At 31.7% G+C, this 18,566-nt stretch overlaps 1 protein-coding gene across 1 annotated transcript; it reads left to right on the top strand.

The window, feature by feature from the left end:
• The first annotated feature begins 14,807 nt into the window (after nucleotides 1-14,807).
• LOC136217793 (cell division topological specificity factor homolog, chloroplastic) lies at nucleotides 14,808-17,841 on the top strand. Its single transcript, XM_066004450.1, has 2 exons — nucleotides 14,808-15,043; nucleotides 17,079-17,841. Exons 1-2 carry the CDS (start codon nucleotides 14,951-14,953, stop codon nucleotides 17,679-17,681), a joined length of 696 nt encoding a protein of 231 aa, XP_065860522.1. The 5' UTR covers nucleotides 14,808-14,950; the 3' UTR covers nucleotides 17,682-17,841.
• Nucleotides 17,842-18,566: the final 725 nt, after the last annotated feature.

Consider the following 18,566-nt stretch of genomic DNA (forward strand, 5'->3'; position numbering starts at 1 on the left):
AACAATATATGAACATCAATAATATATAGCAGTATAAAAAACATAACAAAAAAAATATATCATTAAATAAAAAAAACATACAAACATAAACAGAAAAAATATAAAAACATAAAAATAAAAACAATTTTTCACAATTATAAAAAAACATTAAAATAAACCATCATTAGGACCCGTAATATCATTGTTATATTTCTTAATCTGGTCCTTCAGATTCATCTTCACTTCCTCCAGCTTCTCCTGCAACTCCACCTACTCCTCCACTTCTTTCTCAATGAAACACATCATTGAGTCACAAAATAAAGACATGAAAGCCTTCATGCCCTTCAGCTTCTTTATGATGGAGTCAATATCCCCTTCCATAAAAGTTTCCTCCATATCTTCAATAACTTTAAATAACTCATCAGGAATTTCACTCCGTTCTTTAGATACTAAAGGTTGAACAGGAGAAGAAGACCTCGATCTCTTAGACGAACTGGAACTGCTTCCTGACATATTTCCTTCAATCCAAATTGTACTAAAAAATACGATCAATAAAGAGAGCAATACTATTTATAGAATTTTATTTAGTCTCTTCAACTTCATACTATCAAAACACGCTTTCATTCATTCAAATGATTATCCATTGGGAAACTCAAAAGCTTTTATTAATTTAGACTCTTCAAATTCTACTTTTCCTGCAATGAAACACGCATTACGTACATGAATATTGTAAGTCTCAACAGTATTAAGAATATTACGTACATGAATATATTTATTAAATGCAAACTAAATTAAACTGTGAATCACTCTCTTAAACTATTGGTATTATTTCCTATATAAATATGTAAATCAGTCTCTTAAACTATTCGTATCAGAATCAATAAGTATTTCCTCATTTATTTATTATTGCAAAGGGTATGAATTAAAATCAAATTAAAATAAATCTGTATTCATTTTATTAACAATTATTCATTACAACGAAAGTATTTCCTCATTTATTCATTAAAACTTTAATGAAACATATACCATGTATTAGTTATATTCAAACAAACAGTGATTACTTATTGATCCCTTATTATTGAAAAAACGTAACTATATCATTTCATTTTCTATTTTACAGGGTGAATCCTCAAAAGCAAACTTACTGATCAATTGGATATACTCTTATATTCTTCCAACGGTATACATACTATGTTCCATTCCATGAACTTTATTGTTCAATACGAATACATATGTTGTTCCGGAATAAATATTACATTGTTCCATCAGAAATAGTTACATTCTTTTTATTTACTTTAATGTGATCTAAACTCATTTCCCATTACAACATAATTAGTACTTTGTTCCAACACAATTTGTTATATAAAATGATGTTTATTAAATGGCTAATGTATATAAGGTGGTTGAGAGTGTGAACCATTGGATATGCTCTTATATTGATCCAAAGGTATACCAAATTGTACCACTTGTTCAATGTAACTATATCATTTGTTCCATTCAATGAACTGTATTGTTCAATCTGAATAAATATGTTGTTCCGGAATAAATATTACGTTGAGTATTGAAAAATGCTGTATACTGAATTCTACAAATTCATTGATAACTTTGTATCTTATAGTTAGTTCCTCATATCTAGGCCTGTATCTTAGACTAGTCATTGAACACAACTCAAACTGTATTCTTGTATAAATAGACACTTTGTCAACAATAAATTGTACAAATTCTTTAATATAACTATATCATTTGTTCCGAATTAATGAACCATTTGTTCAATTACATGAACTGTATTGTTCAATCCGAATAAATATGTTGTTCCGGAATAAATATTATGTTGATCAATCAACAATATTTAAATTCTTTTTATTTACTATAATGTGATCTAAAATCATTTCCCATTCAAATATAATTACTACTATGTTCCAACACAATCATCTAAAAATTTATATACAAATTCTAAAGTATATTTACAAATTCTAAAATATATTTACAAATTTAACATAAAAAATATGCTATTCTAAATTTAATCCAGCTCCAACAACCCATTCTTTTGACTTCTCATCAATTTCTTCAATAAGTTGATTTATTGGATTCAAAAGAATTCTCCAGCAATAAAAAATTCTAAGCTTTCTAAACTCTTTTCCCTGCAAAAAAAATGATATAATAAAATAGAATAATAGTAATACAAACTGTTAAAAAAAGAATTTACAAGATATACCTCAGAATTCTTTGTCAAACCAATATTTCATTCATTCACACTCTGACCAATGTATGTTTCCATATGTTTCAAAAGAAAAATACCACAATCATTGTGGTTATTATTGCTTCTCCACTTCATCCTCAGGATTCGCACTTTGTATGAACACATTTGTTTTAATGAAGAAGCATCATTTTTGAAAACAAAATGAGCATATGATTTTAACTACAACAAACAAATCAGAAAATATGTTATCACATATACAAAAAAAACAAAGAATGAAATAAATCAAGTTACAACATACCAATTGTTCCGGACAATCATCATACTTATCAGAACAACTGATTTTCCGAGGGAGTGTCATATTATCCAATATTTCAACAGTCTTTGAAAGATTGTTGGCAACAATCAGATAAAAATGTCCATGAGCAATAACAAGGAAAAACACCTAATAAACACCAAAAAACATTAGTATATCAACACATTTAACAATATTCAACAGCTGCTGTTCCACCATAAAACTTACCAATTCAACATCAGCCAAGTTTTTAAATTTGAAAAAAGAAAGTTCATACTGAAGCCTTTCCGTAAAATTATATTCTCTTGATCTACTAGCTCCAGAAAACAGAAGAGTCTACAAAATAATCAAAACAACATTTAGCACAACAATTATTAACAGAATGAAAACAAAAAACAAACTTACAAAGTTAGGAAACATACAAAAGGATATGTACTGAAAAAAAATCTTTTCGGTTTTCCATTATATTTCTTCAATTCTTTAGTGTTCAAAATTGAACTCCAAGCATCCGCAATATTATTGACAATATGATCATGACCAGACATTGATAAAATCTTCCGTTTATTAATAAAGGTGTGTCCATCACTGAAAAATACATCACTTCAGAACAAGAAAAAAAACTATCAGTATATGCCAAAATAACATATAAATTCATATAACAAACATAACTTGAACCTCTTACCTGCTTAAAAAAGGACTCAGTGCAAATTCAACAATCCTCCTTTTACGACTATCCATGTTATCCAGCAACTTTGGATGCCGAGAAATAAAAGGAGAACGGAGGTACTTTGATTCCTTAACAATCCTCCTTATACGACCTCCTCCACCATTTTCATTATCAAGACCATATCTCAAAATAATATCTCCCAAATCTCGTCTTAATTCATTCATCACATCTACACCGTAAGATGACCTCCTAGCATACTTATCCCACTAAAAAACATATCACAATTAAAATCATGAATCAAAACTATAACTTCAAAATGACATATATTAAAACTAATTGTTCCAAGAAAAACACAAATTTTTTAAGAAGAAAAAACAATTGTTAAAAGAATAAACACTTACTATATTGTCAATATTCAAAACTTTTTCAGACACAATGTCATGCATGTACTTCATGACATAATAACCACAACTTTTAGTATCTGTCTGAGAAGGAATATTCTGCAAAATAAAATACAAACAACTTAAAAAACAATACAACAAAAAATACACAAATATATATACAAATTAAACACGTACCACAGGGCGAATCCATTGTACCGTAAACTTCTCATGATAAAAAGAAAAAATAGATCTGCAAAACAAAATCATATATATATCAAACTATTACATTCAAAAAATAAAATAAATTATAAAAAACCATTTGATTATTAAACATACTGATCAACAACAAATCTCCATTCATCATTTTCCAAGGGCAAACGAGATTTCAGTGGATCCAAAAGAAAAACACGTTTACCCTGAAGATCAACCACAGTCAAAGTCCAATGAAACCTAAAGAAAAGAAACACATTAGTAAAACTATAATACATTATTAATCAAATAAAAAAAATCATCAGTATAGACAAATAATGCATACTGTTTGTTTCTAGGTATCAAATACAAGTATTTGTTGCTAGACTCTTCGTAAGATGACCTCCTAGCATACTTATCCCACTAAAAAACATATCACAATTAAAATCATGAATCAAAACTATAACTTCAAAATGACATATATTAAAACTAATTGTTCCAAGAAAAACACAAATTTTTTAAGAAGAAAAAACAATTGTTAAAAGAATAAACACTTACTATATTGTCAATATTCAAAACTTTTTCAGACACAATGTCATGCATGTACTTCATGACATAATAACCACAACTTTTAGTATCTGTCTGAGAAGGAATATTCTGCAAAATAAAATACAAACAACTTAAAAAACAATACAACAAAAAATACACAAATATATATACAAATTAAACACGTACCACAGGGCGAATCCATTGTACCGTAAACTTCTCATGATAAAAAGAAAAAATAGATCTGCAAAACAAAATCATATATATATCAAACTATTACATTCAAAAAATAAAATAAATTATAAAAAACCATTTGATTATTAAACATACTGATCAACAACAAATCTCCATTCATCATTTTCCAAGGGCAAACGAGATTTCAGTGGATCCAAAAGAAAAACACGTTTACCCTGAAGATCAACCACAGTCAAAGTCCAATGAAACCTAAAGAAAAGAAACACATTAGTAAAACTATAATACATTATTAATCAAATAAAAAAAATCATCAGTATAGACAAATAATGCATACTGTTTGTTTCTAGGTATCAAATACAAGTATTTGTTGCTAGACTCTTCGTATCTATCAGTCAAAAACTTGATCTTCTCCCTAATCGTATCAAGTCTTTCAAAATGATTAGTTATGCTTGGATCAACAAGGGAGAAGCTGGTATCAACTCTAACATTCTTCACAATCAAATCATAAAGGTGCCTGTACAAAACACACACGAAACATATACAGTAAATGTGCCATTTAAAAAAAAAATAAAACAATATAATCACTAATACAAACATGGAATTATGGATAAAAAAAATACCTCATGTAATACAAAATTGGGCCACACCCTATTGGATCTAAATCAGCCAATAGACGGATATCCTTCCTCAATATAACTGCTTTCACAGGATGACCAAAAATGTAATCTTCAAATGTAGTAAAAACTGTCATCCCATTACATAAATAATTGTTAGCCCATCTACACATATCGGCATATTCATCTGGAACATCTCCAGGCAAAGACTCCAAGTCGATATCATCATCAGAATCAGAATCATCATCAGAATTAGACATGTTTGCCTTAATTTCATCATCAATATCACTGGTGAAAATATAAAACAATTCAAATATATAAGAAAAAATAGTTCCACACATATACAAGAAAGGTTCCAAACAACTGAACCATTTGTTCAACAAATAATAACTTACACAATCTCATCAGTACAATCAACCTCATCCACTTAATCTTGATTTAAACAAACCAAAGCACCAGCACTAGAAATAATATCACCAGCCCTACAAACAAAAAAAAACATCAATTAATCCACAAATATTAATTGAGATGTTCCAACACAAAAAACAGGAATTATTCAAAAATAATAAATTACATTTCAGATGAAATAGGCTCATCAGCTAAAGACTGGGTTAACAACTCAAATTAAGGAGCAGAACTCATCTTTATTTTCAACCTCACTCCTCCAGATGACCCTACTTTCCCTGTAAATTTCTTCGCTACTCCTCTCTTCTTCTTCTTATTCTTTTCCTTCTCTTCTCCTCCTCTCTCTTTTTCTGAACCTTCAGCTACCTTTTTCTGAACCTGCTTGTTATATTCTTCATTAACAGCATTGTATTCTTCCCAAAAGCCAGGCAGATTAAAAAAATCATTATCATCATCACATTCTTTAAATAAACTTCCCGAATGCTCACTTGTTGGCATTCGGTCAGAACGCTGGCTCATCCTCTCTTCCTTACTGACCCTGTACTTCGTAAAAACATTTTCAACAAATTTATTCATCCTTACTGGAAAGTCACTATCCTCAAAGATATTTTCAGCTTCATCCACCAACTTAAACATCTGAGTTACAGCATTAGCTAATATCTCACCCACTGATTTAAACATTCATATGAATTCCTGCATTTATAAAAACAGTATTTAATAACTTATCAAAACAAAACAGAATCTTCTATGTAAAAGATAAACACAGATGCATACCATGAAGTAACTGGGACAGCCAGAAACTCCTTGTTGACTATCTTCTTCTTCTCCTTCTACATGCTTCTTCTTCTTCTGTTCTTCTCTCTTCTTCTTCTTCTCTTCTTCTCTCTTATTTTTCTTCTTACATTCAACATGGGGCCCTTCACATTCTAACTCTGCTTCAGATTTAACTAATCTCTTCAATACAATTCCCTTGCCAAAACCACTGGCTTTTTCCAATCTAATTCTTTTAGAGATTAGAACATTATTCCACACAGAGGTTAAAGGAAACGATCGGGGCCTAAAATCAACCCCACGTTTCAATCGATCAAAATAACATATCTACAATAAAAAAAATGAGAAAAACAAATTAAAAGCAAATACAAAAAATTATTAAAAATAAATTGCAACATATTCAAACAATTACCAGTATAAATGGTAGAGGGCCTGTGAAAAAATACGGATTATTATCGTTCTTGAAAGAACGAACAGAATTTATAAGATGCCTAAAACTAAACCGGCACCAATCCAACTTTGAAATTTCAGTCACATCCATGCAACTGAATAAAAACTTATTGTACAAGGCCCTATTCTTGTTTGACCGAATGCAAGAATTTACAACAATAACAAGAAGTTCCAGATGAACTCATCACAAACATCCACTTTCAACAGATCTTTCAGCCTATGAAGCACATCTTTATCCTTAGGACTGCCACTACTTAGACCAAAAGAATTCCTCCAAGTCTCTAAAAATTTGGTCCAACTATCCCCACTGTTACTATCCGCTTCCTTAATTTCCTTTCCTCCATATGGCAGGCCATAAACACAATGGAAATCCTCTTCACTCAAATCAATCCGGTCATTACCAGGAAGAATAAAACAGCATCTGTCAGGATCAACAGAACACACAACCTTGGAACAAAACAATCCATTTAGCTTCCCAAGATCGAGACACAAAAAACCACCAAACCCAATCTTCCTAATGGCAGCTTTGTGTGTCTCTGGCATTGTTTTCACAAACTTACTAAATGCTGTAGGACGCACCCTCTGATTCAATACTACACCAGATAAATCTTGCTCCATAACAGAATAGCAACTATCCTTCTTCACAATCCTTCTTTTACAACCACGGTTCACAGATCTAGAAGAACAAACTCCTTTCACAAACTCAACCTTATTCCTCTTCAATCTAGAACCACCAGATACTTTCACAACATCAACATTCTTCCTCTTCAACCTAGAAGAACCAGAAACAACATATTCATCATCTGCTTGTTCTTCAGATGGTGTACTCGCACTGATAACAAAATCAGGATCATTCATATTTTCACGAGCGTCAGAAGAACTTTCATCAGCATCAGAACAACTTTCTACATCCTTCAAAGCATTAGAAGAACTTTCATCAACAGGAACACCAATATTTGATGACTTATTCTTCAAAGCATGAGATTTCTTCACAAATTTCTGTTTACTTCCTTTATCACTATTCTTCTCACATACCCTTCAAACATAAAATATAACAAAAAATTAACAACAATACTGAATCAACAAAATACATATATAGTTACAAACAAACTTATAAATTGGTACAAATGAATAAATAAATTGTTCAAAAGGAAAACATATATTGTTCGAAACAAAAACATAAATTGTTCAAAACGAATACATATATAGTTCCATACAAAAACATATACTGTTCAATACAAATACAAATATTGTTCCATAAAAACATAAGTAACAAAATAGTACCTCTCGTCATCACCTTCCATATAATCAGAGTTTATAGCAGCAAGCAACGCAGGCTCAATAACATGCTCACTCGAACAATCTTTCCTACTAGAAGTAGCTTTCGACATTCTAATATATACTGAAAAACAAAAAAAAAACATATATACAAGTCAAAAAACTAACAAATGATAGACGATAACAAAATGAAAAAATGAAAAAACAAAATGAAATGACGAAGAAACCCTAAAAAATCAAAAAAACAAAAAATAAAAACAAAATACAAAAACTAAACAAAAATACTAAGAACATGCATAAAACAAAATCTAAAATGAACAAAGAAAACACAAAGAAACTCACCGATATATTCAAAAATACACAAAAGCAGAGCGAAACCTACAAATAAAAAAAAGTTACAGGAAATGAGAGACAAAAGTGGAACAAAACATTCAACAAAAAAACGAACGGAAATGAAAAAACAACAAACAGAAATACGATGAAAACGAAAAGAAAAACATAGAGACACTCACCGATATCTTCCAAAAAACACAAAATGAGAGCCGGAACAAAGTAATCGACCGAAAAAATCCACAAAAGAACGATCGGAAATGATACAGCAATCGGAAAAAACCCAGAGAAAGATCGGAGAAGAACCGGAGAAGAAAGAAACAAGACAAACAAAGGAGATTACAACTATACCCCTGACTTAACAACTATTTATACTACGCGCGGAAAATTACAAATATACCCCTCCGTTTTTTATACAATTACTAAAAAGCCACTGTTGTCACACAATAAGCCTTGTCACACCGTAAAGAATGTGTCACACCTGATCTCTCCTCTTAATATATATATATATATATATAGAATTGTTGATGTTCTTTCTTTTCTTTGCTTCCAACCAACATCTCTATGTCTTGTTCCAACCAACATCTCTATGTCTTGAATTTTACTAGAATTGTTGATGTTCTTTCTTTTCTTTGCTTCCAGCTCTGTCCTCAATGTTTGAATGTTTCTTGTGAGATTATTTAGGTCCTCTTCATCCCCTTCAGCCAAACACACAGTCATGTGAATCTCACTCCATAAGTTATTCAACATTATTTTCTTTCCCATTGTTCTAGCACATTCTTCTATAACATTATTTTGCAATGTTATCTCTGGTAATATTTTCCATCTGTTTAGCACATACTGGTCAGGAATTTTTTCCAGCATCCTATCCTTCCATACAAGCACCATATGTCTACAGGGAATTCCTGCTCTATTGAACATCTTGCACAAACATGTTGTGTCACTGTTGTCTGTATTATAAACAACCTGATATGTTGTTTTTTTACCTTTTTCTCTTACAGTGATTCTGCATTTGTCAGTGTGTTTCTGTATATCATCAACGCCACATTTAAATGAAGCATCTATCACTTGTTTTTGAAATTCATAGAAAATTGTTCTTGTAAATACTTCTGATCCATGCTTTTCTGATACCGTATTGAGTGTTTAGAATCATTGTCATTTTTTCCTTGTGCATGTCTTTGTGCTTCCATTGCACCCTCACACCGGAGGAGGAATTCAATGAGAGTCAAATGACTTTTTGTGAAAGAAGTGAAGAAGTGATTTTCACTTTCTGACCTTGAGGTTGTTCTCATTAAGCCCGCTAGGAATGAGTCTCTGAAATAAGCAGGAATCCATGTTGATCTTATATCATACATGTGTTTCAGCCATCCATGTTCTTGTAAATTGAATTCCAAAATAATTTCCATCCATTTTTGTTCAAACTCTTCTGGTTCCAATTCTACACTCCACACGCAAGAATTTATTTTTGTAATAAAATATGTTTCTTGCATTATTTGTCTTCCTGTATTTGTAAGAATAGAGTTTAGAATAAAATTAATGTATGCGTATTGAACAACACATATATCATTTTGGAACATTTTATGTATTCATATTGAACAACACATGTATTATATTTGAACATTGTATTTATTGAATGAGACAATAGAAAATAAATAGTATATAATTATTTTCTGTACCTATTTTGTCTGACATCTTCTTCATAATGTGCCACATGCAAAATCTGTGTTTTGTTTTTTTAAAAACATTTTTTATTGCAACTATCATTGCTGGATCTTGGTCTGTTATCAAGCAAGTCGGCTCATTGTTGTCCATTGCTTTCAGAAATGTTTTAAAAACCCACTCAAATGATGCAATATCTTCGTTAGCCACGAAACAAGATGCAAATGTAATACATTTTTTGTGGTTGTCAACCCCAGTAAATGGTCCAAATATCATATTATACATGTTCATTGTAACATAAAAATAAGTTTTCTATTTGAAGAACATGATACAATTTTTGTGTTTCAAAATCAGTATATGAAATGCAGAAAGCTAAAATTTTATACCAAAGATTATTATGTAGTACCTATTTGTGCTATATGTTGTGTCAAATGAGACCATATCGCCATAAAGAGCGTAGTTTTTGATACATATAGGGTCTGCCCATAAAGCTCTACAGAGTCTGCCTTCTTGATCTACTTCAAATTCGAAAAATAATGCACTCCATAACTCCTTTTTTTTCTGAAAATTATCTACAAACATTTGTGCATCTGAATCCTTAATATATGCTTTCAAGTCTCTCTGGAAGTTTTTAAAATCTATCTTCGATGCACCAATATTTTCATATCCTCCATAAAGTTCCTTTGCTTGTCTATAAGTTCTTAGAGGACCAACATTCATCTGTTCAACCAAATCAGAATTCATTTATTTTTAGATGAAATGAGTAAAATTCTATAAGTAAACAGAATACATTATTTATAATGCATAACAATTATGAAGAAGATTTTTTATCTTTGCATTATTAACTACCATCTTTTTCAGTAGAAGATTCATGTTCCTGCCCTCTTTTTGATATTGTACACATCCTGGAGTGTATAGAAGATGATTATGTTCTTTTTTAAACTGTGTCACTTCATAGTTTCCATTGTCGGAAAATTTGATAATCATTTTAGCACTGCATCCTACGCGACTGAGTGTCCTTTTTCTGGTTTTTATATCACTGGATGTTGCTTTTCTTTTGTGATATTTGTAACCTTCTTTATTGCATACAAAAAATTGTTCTTTTATAACACCTTTTTTCTTTCTTGAAGTTGATATCCTACTATTAAATCCAGCAGCACAAGCATATGATTTGTAGAATTCTTGAGCTTTATTATAATTCTCAAATATCATTCTAAGAGCAGGTTTTAACTCATTTGAATAATTAGGAATCCATATTTTTGTTCCGTTAGGGCTGAGTCTTGTGATTACTTCTGGTGTGTAAGGTACAATTGCAGTAGAAGAGTAACTAGGCGAAAGCAAATCTACAAAACAGGTAAGAGAGTTGAGATTAGGACAAATATGTATTTTGAACAAATGTTACATTAGTTCGGAACAATTAGTATATCTAGTTTGAACAAATAATATATTAATATTGAACAAATGATATATTCACATGGAACAAGAATTACAATTTGTTAGAATTTACAGTACAGTTTTTGTTTGCTCATTACTGTAAGAAAGCTATTATCAAGTCTGAAAATAATTTTATAACAACTATTATCAAGAAATCCATATATATCAGATAAATTTCGGATGAATCTATTATCAACAAATCCATATATATCACATAAATGTAAAGTTTCAGCTAACAGCAAAATACCTGCAAATGATGTTGTGGTCTGTGCCATATTGCACTGATTGTTGTCTTCAGATTCCATATTTTGGTGTTCGTATTCCATATTCAGATTGAATTATATGAATACAGATGAGAAATCAATCGATATTGTTGATGTCAAGAGAATCGATCAGTAATGTTGATAGTAGGAAATCGATCGATAATTCAACGTAGAAGAAAATCAGAGTTTAATCTCAGATTAGAAATCGATCGATGATTGTGAGAGAAGAAAATCGATCAAGAATGTTGAAGAATGAGTTTGATTCGCGCGTTTTTCCTGTGAGGAACAAAGGAGAATTGACGCGTGTTTTTTGTTAGAATTCTATTGCCAAAACGACATAGTTTTGTTGTGTCACACAATAAGCTTATTGTCACAACTTAAGCCATTGTCACGCTGGATCTCACCCCTATATATTAAATTGTTAAATATGAACAAAAAGTGAAAATAGAATATATTTGAGCATACTTCATTGGTACGTTTTGGTTCATAATTAGGTAAATGTACATTACTCCATCGGTTTCATTATATAAGTCATTTTAGGATATGTTACATAAATTAAGAAATAAAATTAATATAGAGTTAAATTAATGAATTTATATTGGTTAACTAAAAAAATTCTATAATGTAAAGATTGGAGAATAAACCTTTGGAATGTTCAAAACCACATGACGAAGACAAAATTTTTGATGTTTAACGGCATAATACATCACAAGCTCCCTAAACTTGTCCATAATAATAGATTGACTTCTTGAACTTTACAAGTGTCTCATCAGCTCCTTAAACTTAAACTTGATTATTTCATATCACCAATTGCATGAACTTATCCATAAAAGTAGATTAGCTCCTTGAATTTTATAAGTTTCTCACCAACTCCCTAAACTTGCTTATTCCGTAACAACTAAATACAAAAACATATTAAGCCGAAATTCTAAAACTACATCTTCATCTATTCGAGTTGTAATTTTTTCTTTTCTCATACCTTTCAAGCTATTATAAGAGTTAGTGTTACATATTTGAGAGATCGAACATATGAGAATTGAGAGTTAGTATTATGATTTTGCATTTAGTTGTTACCGAATAAGCAAGTTTAGGGAGTTGGTGAGACACTTATAAAATTTAGGGAGCTAATATACTTTTATGGACAAGTTCAGAGAGTTGTTGATACAGAATAATCAAGTTCAATTAACGGGTGAGACACTTGCCAAGTATAAAGAGTCAATCTACTATTATGGACAAATTCATGGAGCTGGTGATGTATTAGGCCATGTTTAAATTTTGAAAAACTAGCATGCCTTATAGTATTTAGAAAAAAAGGCTTAATACATCATTTGCCCCTGAACTTATCCAAAAAATTTGATTGACTCCCTAAACTTTTAAAGTGTCCCAATAGCCCCCCTTAATTTGCATAAAATGTTCATTTAGCCCCTTGAACTTGCGTAAAATGTAATCAATTGATCACTCGGTTGTAAAAAAGTAAATTAAATGCGGAAAATATATTCCATGCATCTTAGAATGTTATTACTTAATTAAAAAAAAATTAAAAAAGAAGTTATTACTTGTTCAACTATAAAACTTATCTTCGATAATATTAAAACTGTATACCCCCGATCTTGGTCGTTTTATTACACTTTGCGCAAGTTCAGAGGGTTAACTGAATATTTTATGTAAGTTGATGAGACTATCGGCACACTTTGAAAATTTAGAGAACCAATCAATTTTTTTTGGACAAGTTCAGGGTGCAAATGATGTATTGAGTCTAGAAAAAAAACTAGGATTACTCGTAGTAGAACGGATGGAATAAAAATAGTAATATTACTTTCTATTCAAAAGGATATAGTAAAAAAAAAAAACTAAACATCCATGACGTAAATTTAGTTTAGTAGGTAATGTGTCATTTTTGTATTTGAGTTTAGTTTAGTAGGTAATGCGCAATTTTTGGATTGACATGAAACTGACACGTACATTTTTGGATTGGGTTAGGGTTGATGTGCTAACCCGAAAACGACACGAAATGACATGAATTTTTAAATTATTGTTATATTCTCTCGTATTTTTACATGTGACTTTATTAATAAAGATAATAAAATTATAAGGGTAATTAATTTATTAGTCCCTATATTTTGACAAAACATACTGTTTAGTCCCTGTATTTTTAAAAACACATGGTAAGGTCCCTAACCTTTTCCTCAGTGAACCGTTTAGTCCTTCCGTCTGTTTCTTAGATTTTTACCGTTTATGACTTCGAAAATGACTAAATTACCCTTTACTATTTACCTTCAAACTTCAGAGGAGGAAATCCAATTTAGAAGAAGAAGCTATTTGTATGGAGAACAAGAAAAAGAACAAACCCAACGATTACGAATTTGAACAATTAAGAAGAAAATCAAGAAGAAGAACACTCAAAGTTGATTTCAGATGCATTAGAGTGAAAATAAAAGAAAAGAAGAACGCAAATCCAAATTGACTAACAGAATCTTCATGAGAGTCCAACAGCAGGGACTAAACAGTTCGTCGATAAAAACGTTAGAGACTAAACAGTTCACCGAGAAAAACGTTAGGGACTTTACCGTGTGTTTTTGAAAATACAGGGACTAAACAGTGTGTTTTGTCAAAATATAAGGACTAATAAATTAATTACCCAAATTATAATTATTACTTGCAAATATGATTCGATCATTCTAAATTGTTATAAACACATTACATGACTCCCTACCATGATATTAACATAATTTTCTATGGTTAGTGTTGATATATTAATATAAAATTGACATAAAGTATATAAAAATAATATTATATTTTTTAAAGTTACCATCAATATATATGCATAACAAAATTACATGTAACCCGAAAACACGATACGAAATCGACACTAACCCGAAAAATATTAACACGATTGTGATACGGAAGTTTTTGGGTTGGGTTTGTGTTTACTATTTTTAACATGAACCCAAAAATGACACGACATAAACACGAAATTGACAGATCTAGTTATTTTATTTTGTTAAACTAAATACAAGCTGCACATCTTATTTATTATTTTTAGATGATTTTCTGATTTTATACCTTAAAAAATTAATTAAAGATAAAAAAACAAAAACAGAAAGGGAGAAAATTACGTCAATTTGCAGGTGAGAAGGATAGGACGAGACCTAACTGCTTATACGACATCGTTCAAGCAGTGGCACGCCGCATATCAGTCCCTGAGAAGTAGTGTTGGTGAGAAGCCGCGAGAGCAGCAGAAGTGGGTAAGAAAGTGAAGGAGATCGACTGAGCGAGCAAGACCTTCAATCAGAAAATGGCGATATCGGGAGATCTAAGGGTCTCTGCAACATTTGTATCTTACCATAAACACGCGCTTCGAAGCTCTTTGCCTCTTTCGAGTTCTAAGGTCTCAACTCTTTCACCATTTTTTCAGCATCTCAAAGCCACTTGCATTAGCAAATTGTTTCGATTTTCACTTCCTTGTATATGGTTATTTTATAGTTCTCTTTTATTTATGTTATGGGCACAAACTCACTTTATCTGCAATTTACCCCCCAAAAAAGGGAAAATGTAATGAGCAAAACTGGGATCTAGGTAAATGGACGGTTGTTGGTTTGCAATGAGATAGAGCTCGTGTTTTTTTTTTTTTTTTACCTATATTAAATTGGGTATATCGACAGACCAATCATGGGTGTACTTTTTGCTGTTCGCATTTGGTGATATGGGTTGATATTATTTTTTAATTACCTAGTTCGGTGTTTGTGTGATTGCTTATATGGATTTGACAGTACCTTATCCTTAGAAAAGTTTAAATTGAACTTGTTTGCTCGATCGAATTTCCAGATTAGGATTACACCTCATCCAAATAGGGTAAAAGCAATTCCAAATTTAGGGAAGACAACTGAATAATTTGGTGTCCAGGAGACATGCTTTAAGATTGAAAGTTGATTACCCTATTTGTAGGAAACATTCATCTATGTGGTGGGATACTTTTTGTCAAAAGATGACTTAGTGAGCCAAATGAGTTGGATTCGTGATATACTTCCGTCCCTTTCAGCTGGGAAAGAGATGTGTTGAGTTGATATGTGAATTTCTCTAATTGTCTTTTTGGACTGGTTATCATAGAGCTTCCCGCTGATGCTATGCATTATTTAGTTTACTGCATGCTGCTGATAATTCGTGCTTCCACATGTCGCTTAGCTTCTCTTATTCTTGATTGTACTGTTGATTATTGATTTTTCGTTGTACATTTTAGCCGGTTGTTTCTAGATTTAATCTGTAAGAAAGAGGTGTCATATTTGGTGATTTGTTACTGATTATGTAGTTAGTACTCTTTTCATATTCTGTAGGTGGATTTTTTAGTGATTGTGGAGTTAGTACTCTCAAATTAACATGTTTCTTTCTTTGTATGTGTCTTGCTTGTGTTGAATTGCAAAATCCCTTTCTACTATGAATTCAGTCATGAAAATTTTAAAATCAACGTTACTGATTCTTACCATCCTACCCTCTTCTCTTCCAACTGATTAAATATAAAGGACATTGGTTATGAATTATTTGGTTTTACAATTATTGGTGGTCTTTTAGATTATTGTTTGCTTTTCGACTGAACATGAAGCATGCTTCATGGTCTCCAACTCAATAATTGCAAATTACAACCTTGTAGTGATCATTGCTTTTCTTATACTACTGAATATTAAAACATGAAATAGCAATAGGGGTTCTCTTTTTCTGCTCATGTCAGGTCAGTTGTAATGATATCAGGTTTGATTTTAAGGGGTTTATTTGGAAGTGATAATGCTTAGCGATAATGACATTATCTGATTGCCACTAAGTGATGATGGTTATGGCACTCAGAAGACAGTAGTTTTACAGTTGCAGGAGTAATATAGGAAAACAGGGTTGTATGTGCTTATGGTGCAAAATGGTGTGATGATCAACTGGTGCTAATTAGAATATCTGTCAATTATTTGGATAAGTAGATTAGCTACCTTGAGCTATTTTTCTTATGCGGCTGGATGCGGTTTTAACAGCCTTTCCAGTGAGTTTCATGGCCTGTTCATCTACTGAACAAGTATTGACTGAAGCCTTTGGATATAGCTAATGACATTGCATATGTGAACGGTTCATACTAAAGGGTTGGATCAAATTATATCTTTGCAAAGTTTCTTGTCATCCCAGGATAATTTTTAGTATATAGAGTCATTAAACATTTGATGAAAGATGTGGAGCAGCTAAATGTTTCGGTGGTAATTTTCTTTTACTTGGTTCTGCAGTAGCCTTCGGTCTAGTTTAGTAAGGAGCTCATCTTCATTGCATTTTTTTTTTCTGATCGTATATGTACAATTATTGATGAGTTTTTGGAAAATTTCCACATAAATAGAGCTGTATGTTAAAAGTAATGTATATAATATGCTTCACTCATTTTATTCTGTAATGTATAGGTAGAGCTCAATGGTTTCCCCAGTGGAGGATCTGGCACTTACCCAAAGAATCACAAATGGCCTGGCATCATGCTTGATAGATGTAAAACACATGATCACACTCGGCGATTTTCTGGGATTACTGGAGATTATAATCTGTCTGCAACTTCAGTAAGTGAAGAAGCTGAAAACTTTCTCTTGCATGCCATAAATATGAGTTTGTTTGAGCGTTTAAACCTTGCCTGGAAGATAATATTCCCATCCCCAGCACGAAGAAGGAGCTCGAATGCAAGGATTGCCAAACAGCGTTTAAAGATGATTCTTTTCTCTGATAGATGTGCTGTTAGTGATGAGGCAAAGCGGAAAATCGTAAACAACATTGTGCATGCTCTATCAGAATTTGTGGAGATAGAGTCACAGGATAAAGTCCAGCTGAATGTCACGGCTGATTCTGATCTTGGAACTGTGTACTCTGTGACAGTGCCTGTAAGACGAGTGAGGCCAGAACATCAAGACACAGAAGAGGCTGGATCGATAATGAACATAGAGTACAAGGATACCGGAGAAACTTCTGGTTCTGTAGATGTCCGATTTGATTTCTTCATCCCAGATGAAAGTAGGTGATTTCCAAAAAGTCTTTTATATTTACTTGTTTGGATCTTTATTTAAGTGGGGGATAACCTTATGCTTATTTGTATATATGAAAGTATTGTTTGACTAAAATTGTACCACTCCTACTAAGGAAGAAACCTGGCTGCAAGTGCAACCGGAGCTTTTCTACTCATTTTTCACCTCTTTCCATTTTTTAGCAACCAGTGTGCAGCCTCAGAGTGGATGTCATTCGTTTTTACCCTTTTTTACTTTCGTTTGTAAATCTGCGAGAAATGATCAAATTAACTGAAAGTCATTGATAATTTTTGTTTACATTGCAATAACTGGGAGTACTTCCCATACCAAATATCCAACCAGAAATGCGTGTTACTACCATTGAAAATAAGTCTACCATCTCCTTTTGCAATCACAATAGAACCCGCCACAATGCGCTTCCATGTGTAAGAGTTCGAATAATTACTCTGGAAGATGGCGAGCCCTTCACAATTAGAGTATTTAGCCTTAATGATTTTAGCCTGAAAACTCACGATTAGAGGAGTATTTAGCCTTAATGATTTTAGCCTAAAGAGAATTCTTTTCGATTAGAAGGCTCCACCCCAATTTTGCAACCATGGCCAAATTGAACTGTTTGGTACTACTTATGCCAAGCCCACCATCTTTTTCTTAAAATTACAAACAATCGACTAGTTGACCAAATGTTGTTTTCTTGAATTTCCCATGGATTCCCACAAAAAACTTCTATTGTAAGCATCCAAATGCTCAATGGCAGGAGAGTAGTTTGCATCGTCTAGTTAGGAATAGTTGACATATTGAGGAAGTGAAATTAATGATCAGCTCTCAAAACACAAACAAGAAAAAGAGTAAGAATAAAGTATGAGCTACACGATTCATAGATTG

The sequence above is a fragment of the Euphorbia lathyris genome, chromosome 2 (assembly GCF_963576675.1).
Source record: "Euphorbia lathyris chromosome 2, ddEupLath1.1, whole genome shotgun sequence".
NCBI classification, from domain to species: Eukaryota; Viridiplantae; Streptophyta; class Magnoliopsida; order Malpighiales; family Euphorbiaceae; genus Euphorbia; species Euphorbia lathyris.

Coding starts and splice junctions, on each gene's coding strand:
- LOC136217793 (XM_066004450.1), top strand. CDS start 14,951: ATGGCGATATCGGGAGATCTAAGGGTCTCTGCAACATTTGTATCTTAC. Junction 15,044..17,078: donor TGCCTCTTTCGAGTTCTAAG/GTCTCAACTCTT, acceptor TGTAATGTATAG/GTAGAGCTCAATGGTTTCCC.